Source organism: Drosophila pseudoobscura, chromosome X, assembly GCF_009870125.1.
Source record: "Drosophila pseudoobscura strain MV-25-SWS-2005 chromosome X, UCI_Dpse_MV25, whole genome shotgun sequence".
Lineage (NCBI taxonomy): Eukaryota > Metazoa > Arthropoda > Insecta > Diptera > Drosophilidae > Drosophila > Drosophila pseudoobscura.
The window spans coordinates 45,197,377-45,219,152 of NC_046683.1; the positions used below are offsets into that span (position 1 = coordinate 45,197,377).

Sequence of the window (21,776 nt, forward strand, 5' to 3'; positions counted from 1 at the left end):
CAAAAGCTTTTGTTAGTAGTAAAAACGATCAGGAACCCACATTATCTAGTGGGGTTTCCCTTAAACCATTAATTTCTAAAGGTTGGTTCACTTCTTTTTCTATTAACTCGAATAAATTTGAGCTTCAACGTATGTAAATATGTAAAATATACAAAAAACAAATTACATACGAGCAAAAAATATTGCATTGTGGCAACTGTTTCTTGGAAAAAATACAAGTTGATGTAAAATCTGAGAGCACTGATTGAAATTATTATATACAATTAAAAGACTTAAATCAAGTCATCATATGTGGGTTTTAATCGCTTAAAAATCTGCCACTGGAACCTGAAATTTTTTACTTATTTTCTGGAAAAACTGATTCTCGATGGCTGGGAAGCACAGTAGAGAGCACTTCGGACGCTGGCCATTTGGAAATATAAGTTTTATGGTTTATGCTGGGCGGCGCCAAACACGCGTGAGATGGGGGCATGGCATCCCTTTCTGGCCCAGGAACCAGCACCTCCCTCCTCCCGGAACCCATCGCCAACATCCCCATCACTGGCAGCTGAGCAATTTACTGCCGCTTCAGTGGACGCCAAATGAATATTGGTTTCGGTTTGGCCGACTGGGGTTCTGCTCGTATTTGATTTTGGCTTTAGCGTATTGCCAATATTTGTATTTGTCTTTGGCGTTGTCGTCGCCCGAAACTTCAAAGTATCATTTTCATTTTGACACAGCCCCTGGGAAGGGACAGAGCCAGACTCAAAGCACAGTAGAGCAAGGGCGTTTAAATATAACGTTTTGCAGAGCTGGGATCGAGGAATTGGGGGTCATATGGCGACCACAGTCGATCGGATCCCCCAAGAACCAAACGAAAAGTTCACACCGTGAAAATTTGTTTATTATTTCGCTGAAATATCCCAGTGAAGATCAAATTTGATTGCCACTTAGATCCGGATTGAAACTCAGTTCAATGCTGAGATTCACGTAAACATTTGGTCCGTCCTTTAGCCGGAACGAAACCCATTCAATGCTGATTATAAACAAACCCCGGAAAGCTGCAAAAAGACCAAAAATACAAAGACAAATAAACCACAACAGCCAATAATAAACAGGACAGAGCAACGGCCAGATCTGAAGTTCGAATCGGAGTGAGAGCAGCCATGGGAGTCACCGTTCCCATCCCACGACACGAGCAGAAGAGCCAGACATGAGAGGTGCGGGACCCGGGACAAGAGCCAACGGCACGAAAATTGACATTAAACAAACAGGGATATTACTCAGGGTCCTCAAGGAGGCGAGGGAAAGACGATATTCAAAACTAAATTGAGCACATGCTGGGCCACTTCACAGATACAAACTCCACTTGAGGTTCAGCCGGAGAGTCCCAGCCCCAGTTGCATTCCCATTCACATTCCCAGTTTCGAGGCTCAACCTCTGGTCTCGACCAATCTCTGTTCTGCGTGACTCCGAGTGCGGGCAGACAGCATGTCTATCAATGCCTGCCTTCGACTGGAACTCGATTGGGAACTGGACCTGGGAGGAGGCTGTTGACACAGATCAGCACACCGGGCAGAAAGTAATTTGGTACTACACTGGGAGAAAAAGGCAATGTTTCAAACACAAATGAAAGTAATAAAATTAGCATTTTCGAGATGAAAAGTGTGAAAGGATGGAGCTAGTCAATGTGTTTCAGGTTCTCGAGGAGCATCGAAGATATATTAATCAGAGACTAAATTCATTTTCCTTAGTGTAGTGTGCGACTCCGAGAACGAAATCTAAACATCTGCGAAATTACGCGCATAAATCCTTTCACACTTTTCCTCTGCCCTGGACACGGGACTGAGGATGGATGGGCCTCGGGAGTGCACATGGGGTTGCATGCCACGCAGGACACCGTCAAATTAGCCCACTTCAGGGTTAGGCCTGCTGCGTGCTCGCTGCTCATAGCGGGTGCAGTGCAGTATAGCGGACTCCCGTGTCGCCCCATGCCCATTGTTTACGCACTTCATATTCCATTCGGCGGGTTGCACGATTGGGGAAAGAGTAGTCGTAGCTCCCTGGCCGAGAATTCTCCGCACGCGTTGTGTTGACAGTTTGCTGGGGTTCCTCTCCACACAGTGCAGCTGCATTTGTGGCTGCTACCCAGAAGTCTTCTTCGGAGCCTACGTCTTGGGCATGACTGGCTCCCGATTGCGACCCTTGCCAAAACAAACAATGACACCACCACCCGCCCCAGACGAGGCATTTCTAGTTGACTGCCCGCCAATAGAGCCGTGGAGGCGAGTGCCAGGAAGAGCAAATGTTTCCATCTAATGACCCCTATCCCTTACCCGGCCTGCGGCTGATGGTGGTCCTTGCCGCTTCTGCCGCTTCAGCCGCTTCTGCCGCTTGTGCGTCTTGCCTCCTGGCTCCTGCGGCACATTTTCAAGCAGTCTTGTGTGGTTACTTAGACTGGTTTCTTTCTTGCCACTCACCTCCTATGCACGAGTATATCCTGCCAGCCACTTTCCAGTGCCGGTGTCTGTCCTGGTCTTCATGCCTCTTTAGCGCTTATCATGCTCAAATGATAATTGAAGGGCCATACAAAAACTATTTATCCTGAGGCTGCCGAGCGTGCCCCTTGTTGCTACTGCTGCTGTTGTTGTGGTTATTCAATATTACTCTGTCTCCGAGGCCCATTGACGAGAACGAGAGACAGAGAGACAGAGAGGCAGAGAGGAGCCGCACAATGAATGCATTGAACCCGAATCGGAATCTGAATGCCCTGCGAAAACCCATCCCAACCCCAGTCGAACCCGAACCCAGAGCGGCTACCCTTTGCCCGTTTGTTTTTAGATGTTTTATTAAATTTGTTTCCAGTGCCCTAACATTTTGCCTTTGGCTGACAACGACCCCTTTGCTTACATCCTTCCGCCCATCCATCCTTCTCCGATTCCTGTCGCTCTACCCTGACGAGTTTTATGACAATTTCCACTTTTTTCCATTGTCGATTTGATTTTATTACCGCTTTCCGTTTCGTTCGTCGGATCCCAACTTATCGGCACTATGATGTTGTCATCATTATTCCGATTAGTGGATGGGGAATGGGAATGGGAATGGGATTGAGGATAGCTGCAGCTTTTGGCTGACGTATCATTCGATTGTTGCCAAGGCTAATTGAATCCGGGTGGCGTAGCTATCTTGCAGATACGGATACGATTCACTGTATCTTTATGGTGCCTCTAAACCATAATTTCGTCTATTGGCTTTGGCCGCAGCAGTGGCCAGCGAATCGGCAGTGACCCCTCCCGTTGCCATTATCTTCTGGCTCCCTCTCCTGTGCACTTTCCGGCCTAATTATGCACACGCCCCCGAATCGCTGTCGATTGCTGCCATAAAGCTTGACATTTCGAAGCGGACTTTGCCCGGGAGACTACCCGGCCGTTAATTAATGGTAAACGTGACATTTGGCTAAATGTGGGTGGTTATGGGCTTCCAGCTATTACAAAATATAATTGATATCTTTCTGGTTTATACGAGATTACAAACATCCCACAAATATATTAAATTCGTTGTCTCTGTGCCGTATTTCGCTGATGGCTAAATTTCTATGATTTTGTTAGTCGGAAAACACTCGGAACGAGACTGAAAACAAGCCAGAGCTGTTTAGTCGAGGGTTCTGACTGCAAAATACCCACCAAACCATTGTTGCCATTGTCTTTTATCACCATGAAGGCGGCCAAAATAAACAACATCTTATATACCCCTCTTGCTCGGCGAATACCGTACAAAAAATCGTGCAGCAGATACTTTTTCGCTGCTTTGTTATAATTCCACAGCAAATGCGCACATTGCTTCAATTTCAGTGGCCTTTGTTCCAGTCGAAATCGGTAAATAAAGTTTTCAAAGTTGCACAAACTGGCAGCGGCAGCGGCAGCAGCAGCAGCAACAATCGTCGAGCGGTAAGGTGGGGCGAGCCGGGCAGTAGAGCCAAGCTATGCCAATTCCGTGTACAAGTGCTGCTCGATGCCAACAAGTTCGCCGAGTCGTCCTCCCACTCCTGCTCCCACGCAAGGTATCCTAAGCCCTGCCAAAACATATCCAGCTTGGCTGGGACTTTTACGGCAGAAGTTGCATCGGCATGTCGAGCTGCCGAGGATGGAGAATGTGGAGGGGCACAACACAGCACGCTGAGAAGGCAGAATCATTGAAGCCAAAGCCTAGTCTTAAGCCAAGAGCCAACATCAAGTTGCCGAAAGCGCAAAGCAAAGGGGGGACTGAGCAATCCAGCTCCGACTCCAGGACTCCAGGACTCCAGGACTTCAGGACTCCAGGACTACAGGACTCCAGGAAGAACCAAGCCTCAGAAGTAGCGCCAAACTTTTGTGCACGGCGCCATGTTTGGTTTGTCTTTTCAGCTTCCGCTTTCTCCTTGTTTCTCGGCTTTCCTTTCCCTTTGTGAAGGGGTGTATCCCTGTGCTTGTGCTTGTGTTTGTATTTGCGTGGGTGAATAGTTGGCTTTTGTAGGGCTGCGGAAATGGGTTTGCTAGTTTGGTTGCCTGTCAGCAGGTATACAGGGTGACATTGTCGATATGACAATGTTCTTCCCCAGATCGCCAGATCCTCAGCTTTGAAGACTACCAGATCTATCCGACAAACGATCCTCGTTTACGCCTTAATGTTATATTATATCCAGGGTGTCGGTTGGCTGGTCACCCGCTCCTTGGCTGTTTATCCCCAAACTTTTCCAACCCGCAAAAGTTAAATGCAAGAGCATAAAAACGGGAAGAAGACAAGGCCGTCGTCGTTCTTGTGTTGGCCTTCTGGTCCAGTCGTGCCACTCAAAGGGGCAGCAACAACTCGAGAAATTGTCGCTGGCTGTCGTTTCGCCGAGCACGTCAAAGTTGCCGCCAGCGTCGGTGCAAGTATGTCTTTGTGTCTTTGTGCCCCAGCAGCATCGTCGGGTGCACCACCCATCACCGCCCCTCGGCCCGCTCGCAAGCCCGAGCTGCGGCTCGAATTTATGCCACGACGGGGCAAAAACAATAAAAGCAACAATCTCTCTCAGTGAGAGAGCAATCAGATGGATATATATGTACCCGCAGAAAATGGTTGCCGTTGACTGCGTGGGGAAGCCATGGACCAATCGCAGGCCGCTGAGGTGTGGCCTGCCAGACACGAGGGAAATATCGCTCGAGTAAATTTCCCTTCGGGCACTGTGGACTGTGGCCGAAGCGGCTAATAATCACTTGAGACATGCGCACAGCCACGGACACGATGACACGGGGGTTGGGAACGGGAGTGGGAATGGTACTGGTACTGGTACTGCCTCTCATGCAACCCTTGCAGTGCCGCTGCCCATCTCCCATCTCCCATCTCCTCTCCTCGTCACGTGCAGCGGTGGGGTTCCCAGCAGTTGTTGCTCTGTTGCTTTTGTAAACAGGCGCAGGCGCAGTGGCGCGACATCTACATCGTCATCGCCGAGAGCGCTGAGAGGGTGAGTGTGGGCTCGCTGGATGTGTACGAGTGTGTGTGAGTGTGTGTATGTGCGGGGGTACATTTCAGAATGGGACTTTTGGCACTGCCGACGCAGCAGCGAAGGGCAAAGTGAAATGCTTTGATTCCGCTGATTGTTCGATCACACGCAATCTGACAGCGAAAGCAGCTGGTTGTGCCTCCTCGCTCTACAGCGGAACCTCAATCTCAGACAAATAGTCGTCAACAGTCGTCAACAGTCAGCCCCAAGTCCGTCAATTCGAGACCAGATTTATTTTCAGTGGAGCGGCAGCCATAGAGCCCCGTGCAAGTGTCCGGCTTTCGTGTACGAGTACGAGTACGTGTTTATGTGTCCGTGTTTTCTTTTTTTGCGATTTTTTTGTCCAAGAGACTCGAACAGTGAATTCGTCAAGCGGCGTCAATAAAATGTTGGAGTTCTATCCGATGCCCACAAATCTGAATCCAGTCGCTGGCGGCCTCTACTCGCTGCAGCAGAATCACGGTGGCGCGCGGTTCCTGGACAGTCCGAACCCCAGTGTCATGACCAGTGCCACAGCCGCCTGTCTAGGCGGAAGCAGCAACACGAGTATCAGCACCAACAACAACAACAACAACAGCAACAACAATAACAATAACAATGTGCACATTAGCAACAACAATTTGCCAACAAGCATTTCCGGCAACAACAGCCCGACAGCAACAACTTCATTAACGGGGCCCGTAATTTCCGCACAGCACCAACAGCAGCAGCAGCAACAGCAACAGCAACAGCAACAGCAACACCAACACCCACACCCACACCATCCCCACCATCAGCAGCATCCCCACCAACAGCAACACGCAGCCTCGACCACGCCAGTGCCAATTAACAGCTGCCCCACGCCCACAGGACACAGCCCCAACAACAGCAACCACTCCGCCTGCAACACATTAACAGCTGCTGCTGCTTCTGTTTCTGCTTCTTCTGCGGCAGCGCCACCAGCAACAGCTCCCTCAGTCGCCTCCTCGTCATTAGGCGGAGCAGCCACGGCTGCTGCGTCTGCGACCTCGACGACGGCATCGGCACTGGCACTGGCATCGGCAGGAGGAGCGGCAACGGCGTTGGCGTCGGCGGCAGCATCGAAATTGTCTGCCGATTGTAGTGGACGCACAGGTATGTTCCAAAAGTATTTTGCACCGGCAGTCGAGGCATTTTCCGGCTCGTTCCGATTCTGGGGTTTTCACGCTTTTCGTTTTTGGCATAGTTGCGTGTGCCCGGCCTGCGGGTCGGAGCGGAGTCCTTGGGCAAGCGAGGCGCCTTTCTCTGCACCGGAAGTGCGTGGCATGGCCCTCCGGTGCTGCCACTCACCTTCACGAGAATCGAGATTGTGCAGCGCCCCCACACCAGATTGTGTTTGCAGTTTGCGTGAGATGTTCTGAGGTTTTGGGTCTAAAGGAATTTGTGTGCCAGTTTTCCTTATAATTTTCATTAAGAGATGAGTATTTCTCAAAAAATTTAACTTTAATTGGCGTTTCAAAAGCAGTTAAATACTCAGTGTTAAATAATAATTTCCTGAATCCATAGGTCACAAATGTTGTGGAAAACCTTATATAATAAAGTAGTTTTCCTGGCTTTAGATTAAATAAGGATCGAAGTGTAAATAGTAAAATAATTGGTTTTAGTCAGACAGAGAACTTTTAAATCATATACTGATTTCCGTCCATTAGAAATCGACAATATATTCGACATTTTCCCGAGAAATTAATGATTTCATATTATAATTTGGTCGAGTAAACAAATATTTTTGAGTGAAAATTATTCAGTTGTTTGTTAAGCCAATGGCCCTAGGCTGTTTCTACAGTAACAGTAATTATTTTACAACTAATTGCAAATCCAGTGAGGCATTCATAAACAATATAACCAGAATTTTTGGCAATTAACTTGGATTGATGGCGATGAGCGAGATCTGCCAATGAATTCAATTTGTTTGCAAACATCAAAATAAATGCAAATTTTCTATCAAAGCGAATATTGGCAGTGGCACACAATGGATTATGGATTTATGATAGTATGGACATGCCACAGCGGGGGCGGACCGAAAGTATTTCCAAAAGTATGAACGCAAGTTGACCACAAAATAATTCTGACAATGAACCTGGCTGACACTGCACGTCCGAAAGGGGCGTGGAGAAACCAATAAAAGGCTATTAAGGCATGCCACACACTGGCACTCGCACGCAGGCACACACACATGCCATGGCATGCATCCACACACGCACACACACTCGCACACACTCGCACACACCGCACAGTGCCCCAAAGTAGGCAACACTTTTCAGCTTAGCTGCAACGAAAGTGTTGCTGGGAAAACTTTTGCGCAATTCCCCCGAAATGCAAAGTGTGCAAACAATGTGTGATGCATGTGCAGACCTCGTCCGAGGCGAAGTGGATGATGGTGTTTGGGTTTTTTAGGATCACAAGACTTTCGAGAGACTCCGCCCCCGCTGCGCACCTCACTCACCTCACCTCAAGCCTCTGGTAGAAGCAAATGTGGCTGCCTGCTCTTTTGCCGACTAACTTGAGATTTGCCTATGAAATTTCTATTAATGTTTGCATTCTGCCATTTGGCAAATGGCAGCAAATAGTTTCCGGTTCCGCTTCCACAGCTACCACCCGGATCCCCCCTGTCCTGTGTGTCGTGTCAGGTTGGAAATCACTTAGCTGCTTTGGAGACCCGACCCACACTGCGCCACTATTGTGTGTGCCTCTGTGTGTGTGCCCACCCGGAGTCTGAAAGTCTGAATTCAACTATCAAGACAGGCGGGGTCGAGGAATGTCGGTGCGGGGCACGTGGATGGGGCATGGGGCAATCCCAAATGGCTGCAGCCGGATGGGAAGGCAGTGGCAGGCAGACCACGGAAATGAGCACACTCAGTGTCAGGTATTTCACCGAGCGTATCAGCATACATATCTGGCTTCTGCGGTGGCTTCAACTTGCTCCTGCCTGTCTCTGTCCCTCTCCCTGTCCCTGCCCTCACCTATCTCTGTCCCTGTCTCTGTAAGTGTGGGCTTTGTTCGAGGAGGAGCGGAAATATGCGCCATATGCATAGCTCTATGTCACTTTCATTTTGAGATCCAGCAGGTAGAGATAGCATGGGCTTTAAATTGCTGCCAGCGGCAATAATTAAAGCTGTCAGAGCTGTCTATCCAGTCGAGCTGCCAAAAATCTCCGTGGCACGTGGACCCGGCCGTAGTTAGCGCCCCAAATGAGGCTCCGGCTCCCCAATTTATCTCCATAGACCTCCGCTTGCCTGTCAGTGTGTCAATAAATGCACCATATAGTGCCACAGTGCGAAGGAGGAGGGGCCCGATAAGCACTCTGATACCGCTGATACCGATAAGAACGAGGACACTTTCGACGCTGTTGTCTATTAGCTGGTTATATTTCCCGTTTATCGACGCATTGCCTTTGGATTTATCTGCTGTTTAATCTATGTATTTGACATGAGTGTGCCGCACTTGTTTCCACTGTTTGCGCTTGTTGCCTGTTTGCCAGTTTGCCCGTTTGCCCGTTTGCCTGTTGACTTTTTCAACGCCAGCCCAGCTCAACCCATGCTGCGTTATGCGGTCTTCAGTGAGTCCCTGATTTGAATAGGTCCTTTGTGTCCGACCTTTGATTGCTGAAACAAAGCAAGGATCGGGTCGAGTTGAAAAAGAGCAATCATAGAAGAGCAGAAAATGCCATAAATCTCGATTAGATTACACAAACGAAACGTCAATGGAGAGAACACGACCCAATATCGCACCACCAAAGCCGGGGACCAGCTCAAATCCGAGTTCTAAAAAACGTCCCCATTCTCGGTTCTGGCTTTATCAATGAATCATCCTTTGGCGCCCAGCAGCACTTTTTGTTTCGCGGTGCCAAATCCGTTATCGACAATGCGATTGGTTCTGATGTATGCACTGTAGAATGCACAATAGCGGTAGAGCTGGTCCAAGGGAACACGGTATGGGGCTCCTCTTAGGGGAGGGCTTTGTCAACTTCACGCTGCACTGGCTTAGCTCTCAAAGCGCTGGCGCCCCTAACAACAAGCTTCTCCCCTCAAAGCACGCCCACATCTGCATAGATATATGTACATGTACGCATACGTACGTCTATCGTAGATATGGCAGCTGTGGGGTCCGCCATTGTGCCAACCATAAATCATGCACATTTTTCTGCCACTGAGCCACAGCCATATAATATAGCACCACTCTCTGCTCCACTCCACTCCAGTCCCAGTCCCAGTCCCCCATCCTTCTGGCTGGCTGCTCATTTTTCAGATGCTTCCATACATTTTTCGTGGCGGTCGTCATATATTTTTTTTATGTTTACTGCAGGCAGCTTTTGCTGTGTTTTCGGGTACTGCTTTTTATGACTGGTTTACAGTTTCAAGAGCTCGTCTATGGGGAAAGGGATGAGGATGGGGATGGGGATGGGGATTGGGACGGGGACGGGGATTAGTCGCGTTCTGCCTCAGAGTTTGGGTGGGCAAGAGAGACGAGCCCAACAGGGGGAGGATTCATAAGGGAATTATGTACATATAAGGAATTGAGATCTCATGCATGTATGCGTTTTGCATGAAATAAAAAGTTAGAATCAATTTAGTCATTGTCAGGGCGTACACAGATAATCGGGGACCCAGACCCACCTTCGGAGCTCGCACAAATACAGAAAACTTTACGTTTCAATTACGCATCAGCAACCTTTCAATACAAGCTGTTGCAGCCCGGTGACAGATACTTTTGCCTTGCCTCCGACTCTTCCGCTGCCTCCCATGATTGCCAGATCCAGTTCGAGGAGAGGCGCTTCTGTCTCTTCGGGGCCAAGTACGAAACAATGAGGACAAAAACAAGGGAGCTGAGACATTTTCACACGATTTGATTGTCAGCGTCGTCGTCGTCGTCGTCCCCGTCCCCGTTGCTGTCATCCTTCCCGACGCTGTTCCTGGCACTGTGGCAGCACATGTCATGATAATTTCGCAGCGACATGTGCTGCCATCACGTATACGCCACGCACGCCAATGAAGGGAAGCGGGTTGGGGATAACGGGTAGGGTTGTGCAGATTTCCGACTGCCACTAACCATAAGCACAGCGCAATCGATTTTATAACTCACTAACGTCTTGCCTTCCCTTCTCCTTCTCCCTCTCCATCTCCATCTCCACAGAAGTGGGCCACATCAAATGCGAGAAGAACTTCGAGCTGTGCGAGGGCTGTGGCCAGAAGATCCACGACCGCTATCTGATGAATGTGGGCGAGGCCAACTGGCACGAGCAGTGTCTGGCCTGCTGCTACTGCGGCATGCAGCTCCACCACACCTGCTACGTGCGCAGCTCCAAGCTCTACTGCAAGATGGACTACGACCGTTTGTTCGGGGTCAAGTGCGCCTCTTGCTGCCACGCAATCCTGCCGCAGGAGCTGGTTATGCGTCCCATCCCCAACTACGTCTTCCACTTGCCCTGCTTCGTATGCTACGCGTGCCGACTGCCCCTCCAGAAGGGCGAGCAGTTCATGCTGCGCGACGGCCAGCTGTTCTGCTACCGTCACGACCTGGAAAAGGAGATGTTCTTGGCCGCGGCTGCAGCCCAGCACTGCGGCTTTGTGGGCCTGGACGAGGAGGATCTGCTGCGGCCACGGGACGGACGTCGCGGTCCGAAGCGACCCCGCACCATTCTTACCTCACAGCAGCGTAAGCAGTTCAAGGCCTCCTTCGATCAGTCGCCCAAGCCATGCCGCAAGGTACGCGAGGCCCTGGCCAAGGACACTGGACTATCGGTGCGTGTGGTTCAAGTGTGGTTCCAGAACCAGCGCGCCAAGATGAAGAAGATCCAACGCAAGGCCAAGCAGAATGGTGGCAGCTCGGGAGGATCTGGCGGCGGCCGTGGCACAGGCAACTCCAGCGCCGCCGATGACAAGGAGTCCAATGAGAAGGAGGACAAGTGCGTCAAGCAGGAGATGGGCGGCGACAGCTCGGGCTATCTAGGCGGACTGGACAACGCCTTTGCCAGCCAGCCACTAAATCCAAACTTGCCCTTCTCCCCGGACGGTAAGAAAACCTTATCACCAGACCAGACCGTAGATTTGAGCCGATTACTCCTTTCACAGATTACCCGGCCAACTCGAACGACAGCTTTTGCAGCTCGGACCTGTCGCTGGATGGCAGCAATTTCGACCAGTTGGACGACGACGCAGATTCCCTGTCGCTGAACAACCTGGAGCTGCAGTCCACCAGCTCATCCGGCAACCAGCACTCGAATCCCCACGACATGTTGGCCAACCTGAACACCAGCCTGATAAACCCGATCGACAAGCTATATCTCATGCAAAATTCGTACTTCAGCTCGGAGCATTAGATACTCGAATCGGTTGAGGCAGCTACAGAGGCGTGGCGAGGACTCGCCGTCGTACGAATTTATTAGCGTTAGAGTTATAGGCTCCAGTTGCACGGCAGTGGTACAGAGTGGTGGCCCACTCCCACTCCCATTCCCTTAACCCCAATGCCAAGGTCACGGCCACCCACGCAGAGGGGCAGCTGTTACTTTATAAATAGCGCATAGTTGGCATAGTTGGTTTCCGCAGGAGGCATTTCGGAGACAGGCGGCTGCAGCATTAGATTCGAGTTGTAGAACAAGATAAATGAAATGTGATTTTTTTAAGATAAATGAAATTTTAAGGTTCTCGCGTTACGTTCTCTGGCGCACCAGCGAGACGGTAGCACTTTTTTTTTTTGGTTGGTCTTGCGGAAGCGAGAGCAAGCGCGATAATGCATAACATATACATATATAACGATATGTAGAACACCCGAAAGGTAAACGGTCAATGTGCACCTTATGTTTGTAAATAGTTTTAAGCCAGACAATTGTTATTAAATGTAATTTAAAGTCAATAATTGTATTAGCAAGTGCAATTTAATCTGTTCCCCTAAAATATACATCTTAACCGAGTCGGGTATGCTTTTTTCTCAAAGGTAGAGAATGGCCCTCTATAAATGCAGTAAAGCAATCGGGGAATGACTCCGTATATAGATCGGAGGCTACGACCAATAATGCTCAATGGACAAGCCCTAGACAACAGAACTTGTCTCAACAAACTCAGTAGAGATCTATGCATAACTGGCAGGCTATGCACTACTCCAGGTGAAGCCCTGGATACCATGCTGGACCTTCTTCCCGTAGATCTCATGGGAAATACCCCCTCCAATATAACAATATAAATCCCCTTCCCCCTAACAATATATATAATTTATGGGGTCGGAAGCGCTTCCTTCTCGAAACTCTAAACACTTTGATGTACGGGTACAACAAGCAAGGTTTTTTAGGTGACCGCACCTATAAATGATTTCGGGATTCCGACCACAGCCTGATGGCATGGTAACGGAATGCAGTCTTGCCCAGAGAGCTGGCCCACATGAGCCATTACGGATCTTAGACTAATTCTGTCTGTTAATTTACATTGGTAGCTGGTAAGTTATGAGTTTAATTTATTATAGCGCTTTGAATCTATGAAATTGTGTTTTTACAGGCCATCATATCATATTCGTGTGCTAATGTGGTGCACAGAGACAAGTATTAATTGGAGCCGCCGAACGAAACGGTTATGCACCATCATATGTTGCAGGTGTCATATTACTTTAAAAATTCGCAAATGCCAGCAATCCTATACAGGCAGAGTGTGCGAGTACGTATGCACCCATACATTAAAACCTGGAACCTCGAGAGAAAACTGAGAGGCCATAGTCGCAGACCCTGGCAGCGTACAAAGAAAGTTCCTTTGCAACATGTTCGTTGTATGAACTGAAACACCTACATATATACTGTATGGTTATAGCTGTGTGACATTAGACTTTGGTAAATTTGCTGCGAAGAGAGCGATAGCATGATAGACATCGATTTGTTAGTGCTGGTAAGTGTCGCGCAGCTGTTGAACATATGTTTTACTTTCTGGGAAGAAAGACTGTCACAGTCTTAAACAGACCCCGTCCTGAAGCGATCATCTTTAAATCTCGCTATCGCTATCACATCGGCACACCTTTCGCTATTGTTCTGCCTCTATATTTGTTATACACTATCCCCCACAATAAAACAAATTTAGCTAAACAATCATCGAAATATCGAACTACGCTGCTGAAAAAGCTCAGTAGCCCCAAAACCAGTATTAAAAGTACAAATTTTCATTTTCAGAATCTCATGACTAAGTCAGACAAGGGATGAATCCCCCTCGATCCTTGACACGTTTTCACATGGAACATCAGTGTCGTCGGATGAATTAATATGTTTAATGGAATATGAATAATATTGAAGAAAATTTGTATACCTACAAATTATCGTCATCCCATATGTCGCTGAACGGAAGTTCGCGTTTAAGTTTAAGGCCATTCTACACTAGATAAAAAAAAACACAGATATAAAACTCACCAGATCATCATTGCGCCGTTGAATAGTCTGTAAATATTTAATTACTTCATGGAGATACATATATATCAGGCTCATCGCGGCCCATCTACTTTATGTCTAGATACAAATCATCTCTCACTTGAAAGTTTTGCATCATGCTTTACAGCTTAAGCGCAAGCTCTAATAACCTATTCACCATCCTGCCCACCATCCATTTCACGGATGGTCCGTAAAGTTTTGCAGTTTCGAAAATTCTGAGGTATTTCACCATCCCTCTAAGATATTCTAAATCCGCACGGTTCTATGTGATATTTAGCCGATAAAAATGCAACCCTAAGAAACAATGGATTGCAATAAAACAATTCGCACCTAGACAAATCAGATTTTTAATCGTTCAAGACTAAAAAAAAATGATTAAAATGTACTTCAAAATTTCGTTCGCCCCCTTGTGGCATCCTCAAATTTAAAGATACGAGAAAATTAAATACGCAAAATTATAAATGATGACCATATCTGACCAATCTTTATTATGGCCAGAATGAACAAATTAGTACAACGCCAACCACGCACCTACTCATTCTCTCTCTCTCTCTCTCATACACTCTCAACGTGCAGTGTGCGCCATCTAGCGGTGGGGAACCATACTAAGTGATTTCAGGATTTAAGCAGGGTATCCCAACGTTCCCCCTCGTTATGATAAGTATTTTGCAGCCATTAAATAACACGCATATTGAAGTGGACGGCGTAGGCGAAAAATCCCGCTATAAATATTTGGCATATTATACTGCGGGCTTGCGGGTGGCCCAAAATAGTTCCGTTAATGTCAACTAGGGCAGATCCAATTGCATCTATAGTATTTATACCGCAACCAAGGCGCCACACTAAAGCAGATTCAACTGGAAAATCTTCTGGACATTGCAGCACCAGAAGGATCAGTAAAAATTACATTCAATTCAATTGAACAGCTGCAGGAACTTCGTCGGCGTGTCCACCAGCATCAAATAAGCTCCGAAAAACCGGCCAACCCGCCAATGCCAGGGAAAATGAGGGAACACTTGTCCGGGGAGCGCGAGTTGGTCTTACAAAGCTAAGTACAGGTTGTGGCAGAACATCTGCTGGTTAAAGATTTGAAAAAGGAAGGTAAACGAAGGCAAACAAGTACAACACCCTACCAACGAGGGTGACGGACGGTTAGTGATATTTATTGGGATTGCCTAGATAGACAAATTCCCCGGCAATTAATGGACTTTGTAAGTTCATTCTTTTATGCGGGGCCATGTATGTACATCATTTGAGCGAACGATATCATTGCCGGGCTCTAAGATATGGATACTGTTTTCGTCTGGCGATGAAATCAAATCAGTTAGTTCGCCAGTCGTCTTGGGCGTTGTCTCTTGGTAATCGAATAAAAAATAACGTAAGTGTATAGATCTCTCCAGCGTCTCGAGATAACTTTCCATGGTGCTGAAATGAGAATATCAGAGGATTATTGATGAACAGTGTGTCGGACGCGGGACTACCTCAGACATACCAAAGTTAATTCTCCTCTCCAAACTTATTTATTGCGTCCTTATAGGTGATATTCAGCTTTGTTGTCTGCGGCGTGTCTGTGTCTTCTGTAATTGTATCTGGCACCACTGTTGATTTGTCAGGTTCTGGCGGCAAGTGCTCTATATAAGCGCGCTCAAAGGAAATTACCTTGTCAGACTTGTCTAGGTATTGGTACTTCTGTCGACAGGCTGCCTCGAATAGCGGGTCAGCCGGCGAACGATCCATGTCTTTTTCGAAAAACACATTTGTCCCTGTGGAGTGCTCGTAGGTGCCTTTGAAAATGCTGCCATTTACCTCGGCCATGGGGTTGTCGCTTTCCAATCCTATAATTTTAATGGCAGCATCCTCGTGCTTAAGCGTGTGAGGTGGTAATTGGTTTTTGAAATCCGCAAAAACCAAGTATTCGCTTTCCTCGTATTCAGAATCCGAATCATTCATGATTTATTCTGATTCTCCGAAATTCTTGGCCGAACGCAAGAAGGATATAGTATTATAGAATTATAATTATATGCTTCAGATATCCTTCAGATGCAAACAAAACAAAAATAAAATAACAAATGGCAAGTATGGAGTTCACATTTCTACACATTTGCTACCCTCAGAAATATACCGAAATATATTGTCTCATTTTTTAAGTATACCGTAAATATACCGATAAAACAACAAACTTTGCCCGCTCTATTTGAACAGGACTTAAGTTAAGTCGCACAAAATAATACTATTTGTAAATTCCTCTTGTAAACCCATTCTATCCTTCCTCTTTACTGCGCTAAAACTCTTCAGGCTACATAAGTTTCGTGGAGTGTATTTTAATACACCCACTGATCTCAATAGTTAATTGTTTGTCATATATTTTCCTAGAGTGTGACCAGGTGCGCATGCCCTACGGTTTGAATAAGCCCACTTGAATTCAAAAAGGATGAAACTAGCTGCCACCATTAGGCCTTATCCGTTCTACAAGAACTACGCAAAGACGCATGACTCAGCCCTAGTGTAAGCACGCTGTTAGACATTATTATCCGAAATTTTTGAAGCACTAGGCTTCAATTAAAAACCAGCTCGATGTTGTAGATGGCATATTTAAATCATTTAATGCACTGATGTATTTGTGCGATAAATTCTATCGAACTCTGTTGCTGGAACAAAATTTTGGTATTTTTCAACAATTTTGGATTAATTTGCTGGTATTTTTTAATTTTTTAGTATATGGTCACATGCATTCCGTCATTTGGCGCCAAACTTACAAATTTAAAATATTGAATGATTTCCTGAGGGAAAATGCAGAGAATGCCCCCGACAATTTCATCCAGTAACAGCCCCACGCAACGTCTGCCACGTGCTCCCGATCTCCACAAATTTGTTTCTGGGACACTGCATGAAGGCACACGCCTGCAAGGTTCCCCAGGTTATTAAGTCAAAGAAGCCTCCACCGGGTTAGTATTGTATGTACTACTACGTAAAGTTTATTTTATTTAGTAAATATTTCTCGCGCAGATAAATATTAAATATATTATTAGTACAGTTAGTTGTATAATTTATTTAGTATTTTTAAGATTCTGCAGATCGCAATGCTATTCGCTTAACTAAATATTGAAATTATGTAATTACGGGTATGTAAATTCATTAGTTGACTTTTACATGGTATAGAGCTGGCCTCAGTTGCATCGAGTGAAGGGGAGGAAAGATAAAGATATAGATATATGTAGGTAAAGAATAATCGGGTCCAGGGCTGGGGTCGGGGGCGGGAGTCTGGGTAAGAAAAAAGTAGCAAATATTTCTGAAATGTCTGCCCTATGCTTGGTATTCATCTATGTATATATTCTTTACGCTTACATTTAATAGCACAGTTAGTTATAGTTTAATTTCATTTAGGTTAAGCCTGGATCAAAAAAATCATTCGAGAATCATTTCGCATTCCAGCAGTTTGTACATTCCATCTAACTGAACCAACTAAAGACTAAAGTAGATCGTAAAACAGATGAGCAACAGATTGAGACTTGATAGCACGTGAACTGCTCGATATTTCAGCCAGCACTGTTAGACATTTACACAGACATACACATATGATACGCGGCTTATATACGCGCCTTCGCTTCCTTCGGATATCTTCATAGCCCGGTTATCGTTTAGTGGTTAAGCATAATATCAATATCAATATCGATCGTTATAAATTATTGTTTCTCGCATAGTCCAGCACATACATCCTCTGCCAATCCACGATCTTTGCTAATCAAAAAAATTCCGTACAATACATATAATTTTGGTATATTTTCCATTAGATAAGTTATCTCGTTACCTGTGTTTCGACTATTTTATCGTAATCGTAATCGTATTCGTATTCATATTATATTTTATTATTCAGACACTCATGCATGCAGTGGATCTGGATCTTGATATTGATCTTGTTGCTGTCGTTAGTTAATCAAATAGACTTAATTTACTAATTATTGTTACCATTGTGGATGAGATGTGAGTGAGTGTGTGTGTGGGTGTGTGTGTGTGTGTATGAGTGTATGTGAGTGGGCGTGTCCGGTGTACCTTATGTTTATGTGTGGTATGCATTCATGCGTGGGTTATGATAATGAGCCTTTGCTTGCTTCTAGGAATGCTTTGTAAAACAATTTCTTTCATTTTTTTTTATAATTTTTCATCGTAGATTTTACATTTTTTTTGTGTGTATTTTTAAATGATTTTCTGTTTTTTTTTGTGGACTTTTCTTGCCATGATATATGAGGGTGCGCCTGTGTCTTGGTGGATCATGAGAGCTTAAGCCTGATATTGAAGTGTGTGATACAATTCTTGTAAATAATTTCTTGCTTGGTCCATTAACTTATTAACTCATTGCACTAAAACACACGTGAAAAATAGGTGTTCATTCAACGAAAGGTGTAAAAGTTGCTTTCCGAGCTGAGCCTTTGGGATCGAAGACAATCCGAGCCGATTGCCAGTGAGTAAGCTTTGCGTTCTAGGTGCAAATGTGATATGCATCAGTGAATCAGTGAAATCTTCACTCCCGATACTCTATCGGGGGCGATCTGATCGGTAGAAATATGAGTGGTTGGTCGCTCGAGCGAGAGGGGTCATGGGTCTTCTGAGTGGTGATGATATGAATCGACTGTCGATGATATTGGGAGGATTTAACAATAACATAGAAGTGAGATTACATGTTGCCTTTACTATTAATTTTAGATCTTGTGTCTACGAATTCACTTGAATATATGTATATTTTCCTCTTAATACGGTTTCAAAATGTATTAATTGACTATTTTTGCAGTTTTTTGTTTTGTTTTATTTTTGTTTTCTTTTGTTTTTTCTTTTGATTTTTCCCATTGAAACTGTCTATTTGAGGGGGGAGATCGAGTATATAGGATGACAAGCCCAACCGACTGTCATATCGTATTGTTTTAATTATTGCTTCTCTGTTCAATGCTCAAACCTCGAAACTGAAGGGTCTTAAGGTGAGTACATTGTGGGGTTACTTGCTACGAATACCATTTGAATTGAATATATATCTGAATATATCTGAATATATCTGAATAAAATACATTACTTTCCAGTAATCTGGTGCTGCTATGAGAGGAATTGGCTTTGCCTTGCTACACATCTTGCTCATCTCATTGTTCTGTGCATTATTCTGTTTTTGAACTGTTTGCTGTTTGCTCTTTGGCGGCAAACTAAAAAACACATTTGGTCTACTTAGGACTCTCAAATTCAAATTACTCAAATATTCATACGTATATAAAATACATAATCATTGTTTTATATACGCGAAGTATTCCTTTTTTTTTTTGGCGATCTCCAGCCTCCCCGCCCCCTTCGAAGGTGTTGGTTCGGGAGCTGGAGTCGCGTTCTAAATTGTTTTGGCTGCTAGCGCACTAGAGACTCGTTTTGCGGTTGTTGTACACAAATTTGTTGCTTGTTTTCTCAAACACCGAATAAATTAGATAACAAAATTACTAAAAACCATTTGCTTCACTTCACTGCGCCTGGGCTCCGTCCTCGTCTTATGGGCTCCTGCGACTCCTGCACATTTCTTTTACATTTTTATCGGGTAGGGTACTTTAGGTTGTGGGTTGCATCTGTATCAGCATCTGCATCTGTTGGATTGAATCTGAGAGACGATTGAACGATTGCTCAGTTGAATTTCTGTGGTTCTTGGTTCGCTGCTGTGGGATAGAGATCAGGTCGATTATTATAGAACATAGAATCTCTTGGGGATTTGCTGCAGTTTGCTTTTATTTGTCAAAATGAAAATATTTGGCGCCGCCACGAGCCGAGAAGCAAACCAACTTAAATTGAAACTTAAATTTGCGATCCGCTCTCTTGCAGGCTGCTGTTGTCTATGAGCTTAAAATAATATCACATTAAAAATGTTTCGCCGACATACTCGCATCAAACACACTTTGAAATGACTTGATTCGCCAGTTTAGGAGCTTAAACTAGAGCAGCACTTGGAGCTTAAATGAAAATGGATGGCAAGTAAGTGAAAACTGAGCCTGGCCGGCCCAACCCGGGGGGGCCGGGGCGAATGGGGCCAACGGAGCCAATGGTGTGCGCTGTACGCTGAGAAATAAAAAGAAACGTTTTGGAGACGCTTGGCTTTTTCAAATACTTGAGCATCCGTGAACAAACTACGCAAAGCGAACAAAATTAAAATAGCTCTACAAATTGTCTACTTAAGAACTAAATACAATACAATACGATACGATACAATAAAATAGGAAAAAAAAACAAAAAAAAAAGCTGAACAAAGTAAAGTGATAATGATAGAATCTATGCAAAACTTACAGAGAGCTAACGCGAACCTTGAGGCTTACGTCGAATATATTTATGTATATGGGAATATGGGAGTCCGGAATGGGGCTAGTTGCGCCCAGCTTTGCTGATTAAATTTTGGCTAACTTTCGAGTCGAGTCGAGTCGAGTCAAATGTAAAACTAAACACACACTTCGCTGCTCTCGTGCTTCTCTCCTGCTGCTGCTGCTGCTGCTCGTCGGTCCAGTCCACCACGCTCCTCACTTGGTTTTGGCATAGTTTTGCTCTTTTTTTTGTTATTTTTGTTTGTTATTTAATTTACTCGGCTTTCGGGTGCAACTCGTCTCTAGCGCTTGCGTTTTGTCATACGAAGTCCAGCTCGGAGCGGGTGCTGTACATCTTGCGCTCCATGGTGCGCTCGAACCACTTCTTGATCTCGGAGACGACCAGCACGGAGGAGGTGAGCGTGACCAGGAAAAGGATGTCGTAGGGCGTCAGGGCCTCCGTTTGGAAGACCATCTGCAGCGGTGGAAAGTACACGACCAGCATTTGGCCAATGATCGAGAAGGCCACGGCCAGCAGGAACATGCGGTTGGTGGTCAGCCCAATGGTGAACACGCTCTTCGTCTGCGATCGGCACGACAGGGCGTTGAACATGTCAAAGAATACGAAGCAAGTAAAGGTCATGGTCGTGTCCCGCTTGGTCTTCCCCAAAGTGCCGTCGGCCATTTCGCGCTGGAACACCCACAGTGTGCCCAGCACTATGATGCTGGCACTCAGCAGCACATTCGCCACCACCGACTTGGTGATCATCGGCTGCTTGACGTTCCGCGGCTTCTGCTTGAGCACGTCGTGGTCCACGGGCTCCACGCCCAGCGACTGAGCGGGCGGCCCGTCCATAATAATGTTGATCCATAGAATCTGCATGGCGTTCAGCGGATTGGCAATGTCCATCAGCGTGGCCAGAGCGATCAGGGCCAGGGCAGCGATCGAGGTGCTCAGCTGAAAGCGCACAAAGTTCCGAATGTTGTAAAATATGCCCTTGCCTTCTTCGATGGCAGCTCTGCACGGAAGCGAAAGGGAAAGGAGAATCGGTCAGAGAGTGACTTCTGCAACGGCTACCGCATCTACTCACATGATGGTGTGGAAATCGTCGTTGACCAGGATCATGTCGGCAGCCTCCTTGCACACATCCGTGCCATTCTTGCCCATGGCAATGCCGATGTCCGCCTTCTTCAGGGCCACTCCGTCGTTGACCCCGTCCCCAGTCATGCCCACAATGTTGCCGGTGCGCTGCAGCGACTTGACTATCTCCAGCTTGTGGCGCGGCGAGACGCGATAGAAGACGCTCACGTTGTTGGCCACCTTGTCCAGCTGGTGTTCGTTCAGCTGATCCATCTCCTGCCCGGACAGCGTCTGGTGGTGGATGGTGTCGATGCCGATGAGATTGGCTGCAAGAAACAAAGGAAAAAACCGCTTAGAAATGGCCGATATGTGTGGTTGCCTCTCCCTGGATTTATACACACTTAATTGAAGTAGTCTTCGGATGAGATGGGATAGTGTGGGAGCTATCTTTGCAATTACTCCCTTCATCCC

At 46.2% G+C, this 21,776-nt stretch overlaps 3 protein-coding genes across 11 annotated transcripts in view; 1 reads left to right on the plus strand and 2 right to left on the minus strand.

Moving 5' to 3' along the window:
- The first annotated feature begins 5,566 nt into the window (after window positions 1-5,566).
- Window positions 5,567-12,425, plus strand: Lmx1a (LIM homeobox transcription factor 1 alpha). The gene is made up of 3 exons (XM_001353330.4): window positions 5,567-6,613; window positions 10,649-11,527; window positions 11,587-12,425. Exons 1-3 carry the CDS (start codon window positions 5,887-5,889, stop codon window positions 11,832-11,834), a joined length of 1,854 nt encoding a protein of 617 aa, XP_001353366.3. The 5' UTR covers window positions 5,567-5,886; the 3' UTR covers window positions 11,835-12,425.
- Window positions 12,426-15,055: 2,630 nt separating this feature from the next.
- LOC6900450 (uncharacterized) lies at window positions 15,056-16,048 on the minus strand. Of its 2 annotated transcripts, none has more exons than XM_033383734.1 (2): window positions 15,395-16,048; window positions 15,056-15,338 (listed from the first exon to the last, which is right to left on the minus strand). In XM_033383734.1, the coding sequence occupies exon 1, from the start codon at window positions 15,861-15,863 to the stop codon at window positions 15,411-15,413; it is 453 nt and encodes a 150-aa protein (XP_033239625.1). In that variant the 5' UTR covers window positions 15,864-16,048; the 3' UTR covers window positions 15,056-15,338; window positions 15,395-15,410. The 2 variants fall into 2 exon arrangements, with proteins under 2 accessions (XP_033239625.1, XP_002134843.2); XM_002134807.3 differs by having other exon boundaries at window positions 15,406-16,044.
- A 2,029-nt stretch (window positions 16,049-18,077) lies between these two features.
- Window positions 18,078-21,776, minus strand: part of SPoCk (secretory pathway calcium atpase) — a 44,800-nt gene continuing 41,101 nt past the window's right edge. For 5 of the 8 annotated variants that reach the window (XR_004469756.1, XR_001453101.2, XR_001453102.2 and 2 more), the window contains exons 3-5: window positions 21,316-21,631; window positions 20,214-21,243; window positions 18,078-19,591 (exon numbers count right to left, since the gene is read on the minus strand). Coding sequence is in view for 1 of the 8 variants with exons in the window: in XM_001353331.4 (XP_001353367.4) it covers window positions 20,544-21,243; window positions 21,316-21,631 (1,016 nt within the window). In the remaining 7 variants the exon portion in view is untranslated. Of the gene's footprint in view, window positions 19,592-19,634; window positions 21,244-21,315; window positions 21,632-21,776 lie in introns of those variants that run through there. The other 3 variants (XR_004469757.1, XR_001453105.2, XM_001353331.4) reach the window with 3 other exon arrangements.

What these genes read in the sequence shown, in the direction of transcription:
- Lmx1a (XM_001353330.4), top strand. Translation starts at nt 5,887, where the DNA reads ATGTTGGAGTTCTATCCGATGCCCACAAATCTGAATCCAGTCGCTGGC. An exon ending in CGATTGTAGTGGACGCACAG is followed by an intron (nt 6,614 to 10,648) that starts GTATGTTCCAAA and finishes CCATCTCCACAG; the next exon opens with AAGTGGGCCACATCAAATGC. An exon ending in CTTGCCCTTCTCCCCGGACG is followed by an intron (nt 11,528 to 11,586) that starts GTAAGAAAACCT and finishes CTCCTTTCACAG; the next exon opens with ATTACCCGGCCAACTCGAAC.
- LOC6900450 (XM_033383734.1), bottom strand. Translation starts at nt 15,863, where the DNA reads ATGAATGATTCGGATTCTGAATACGAGGAAAGCGAATACTTGGTTTTT.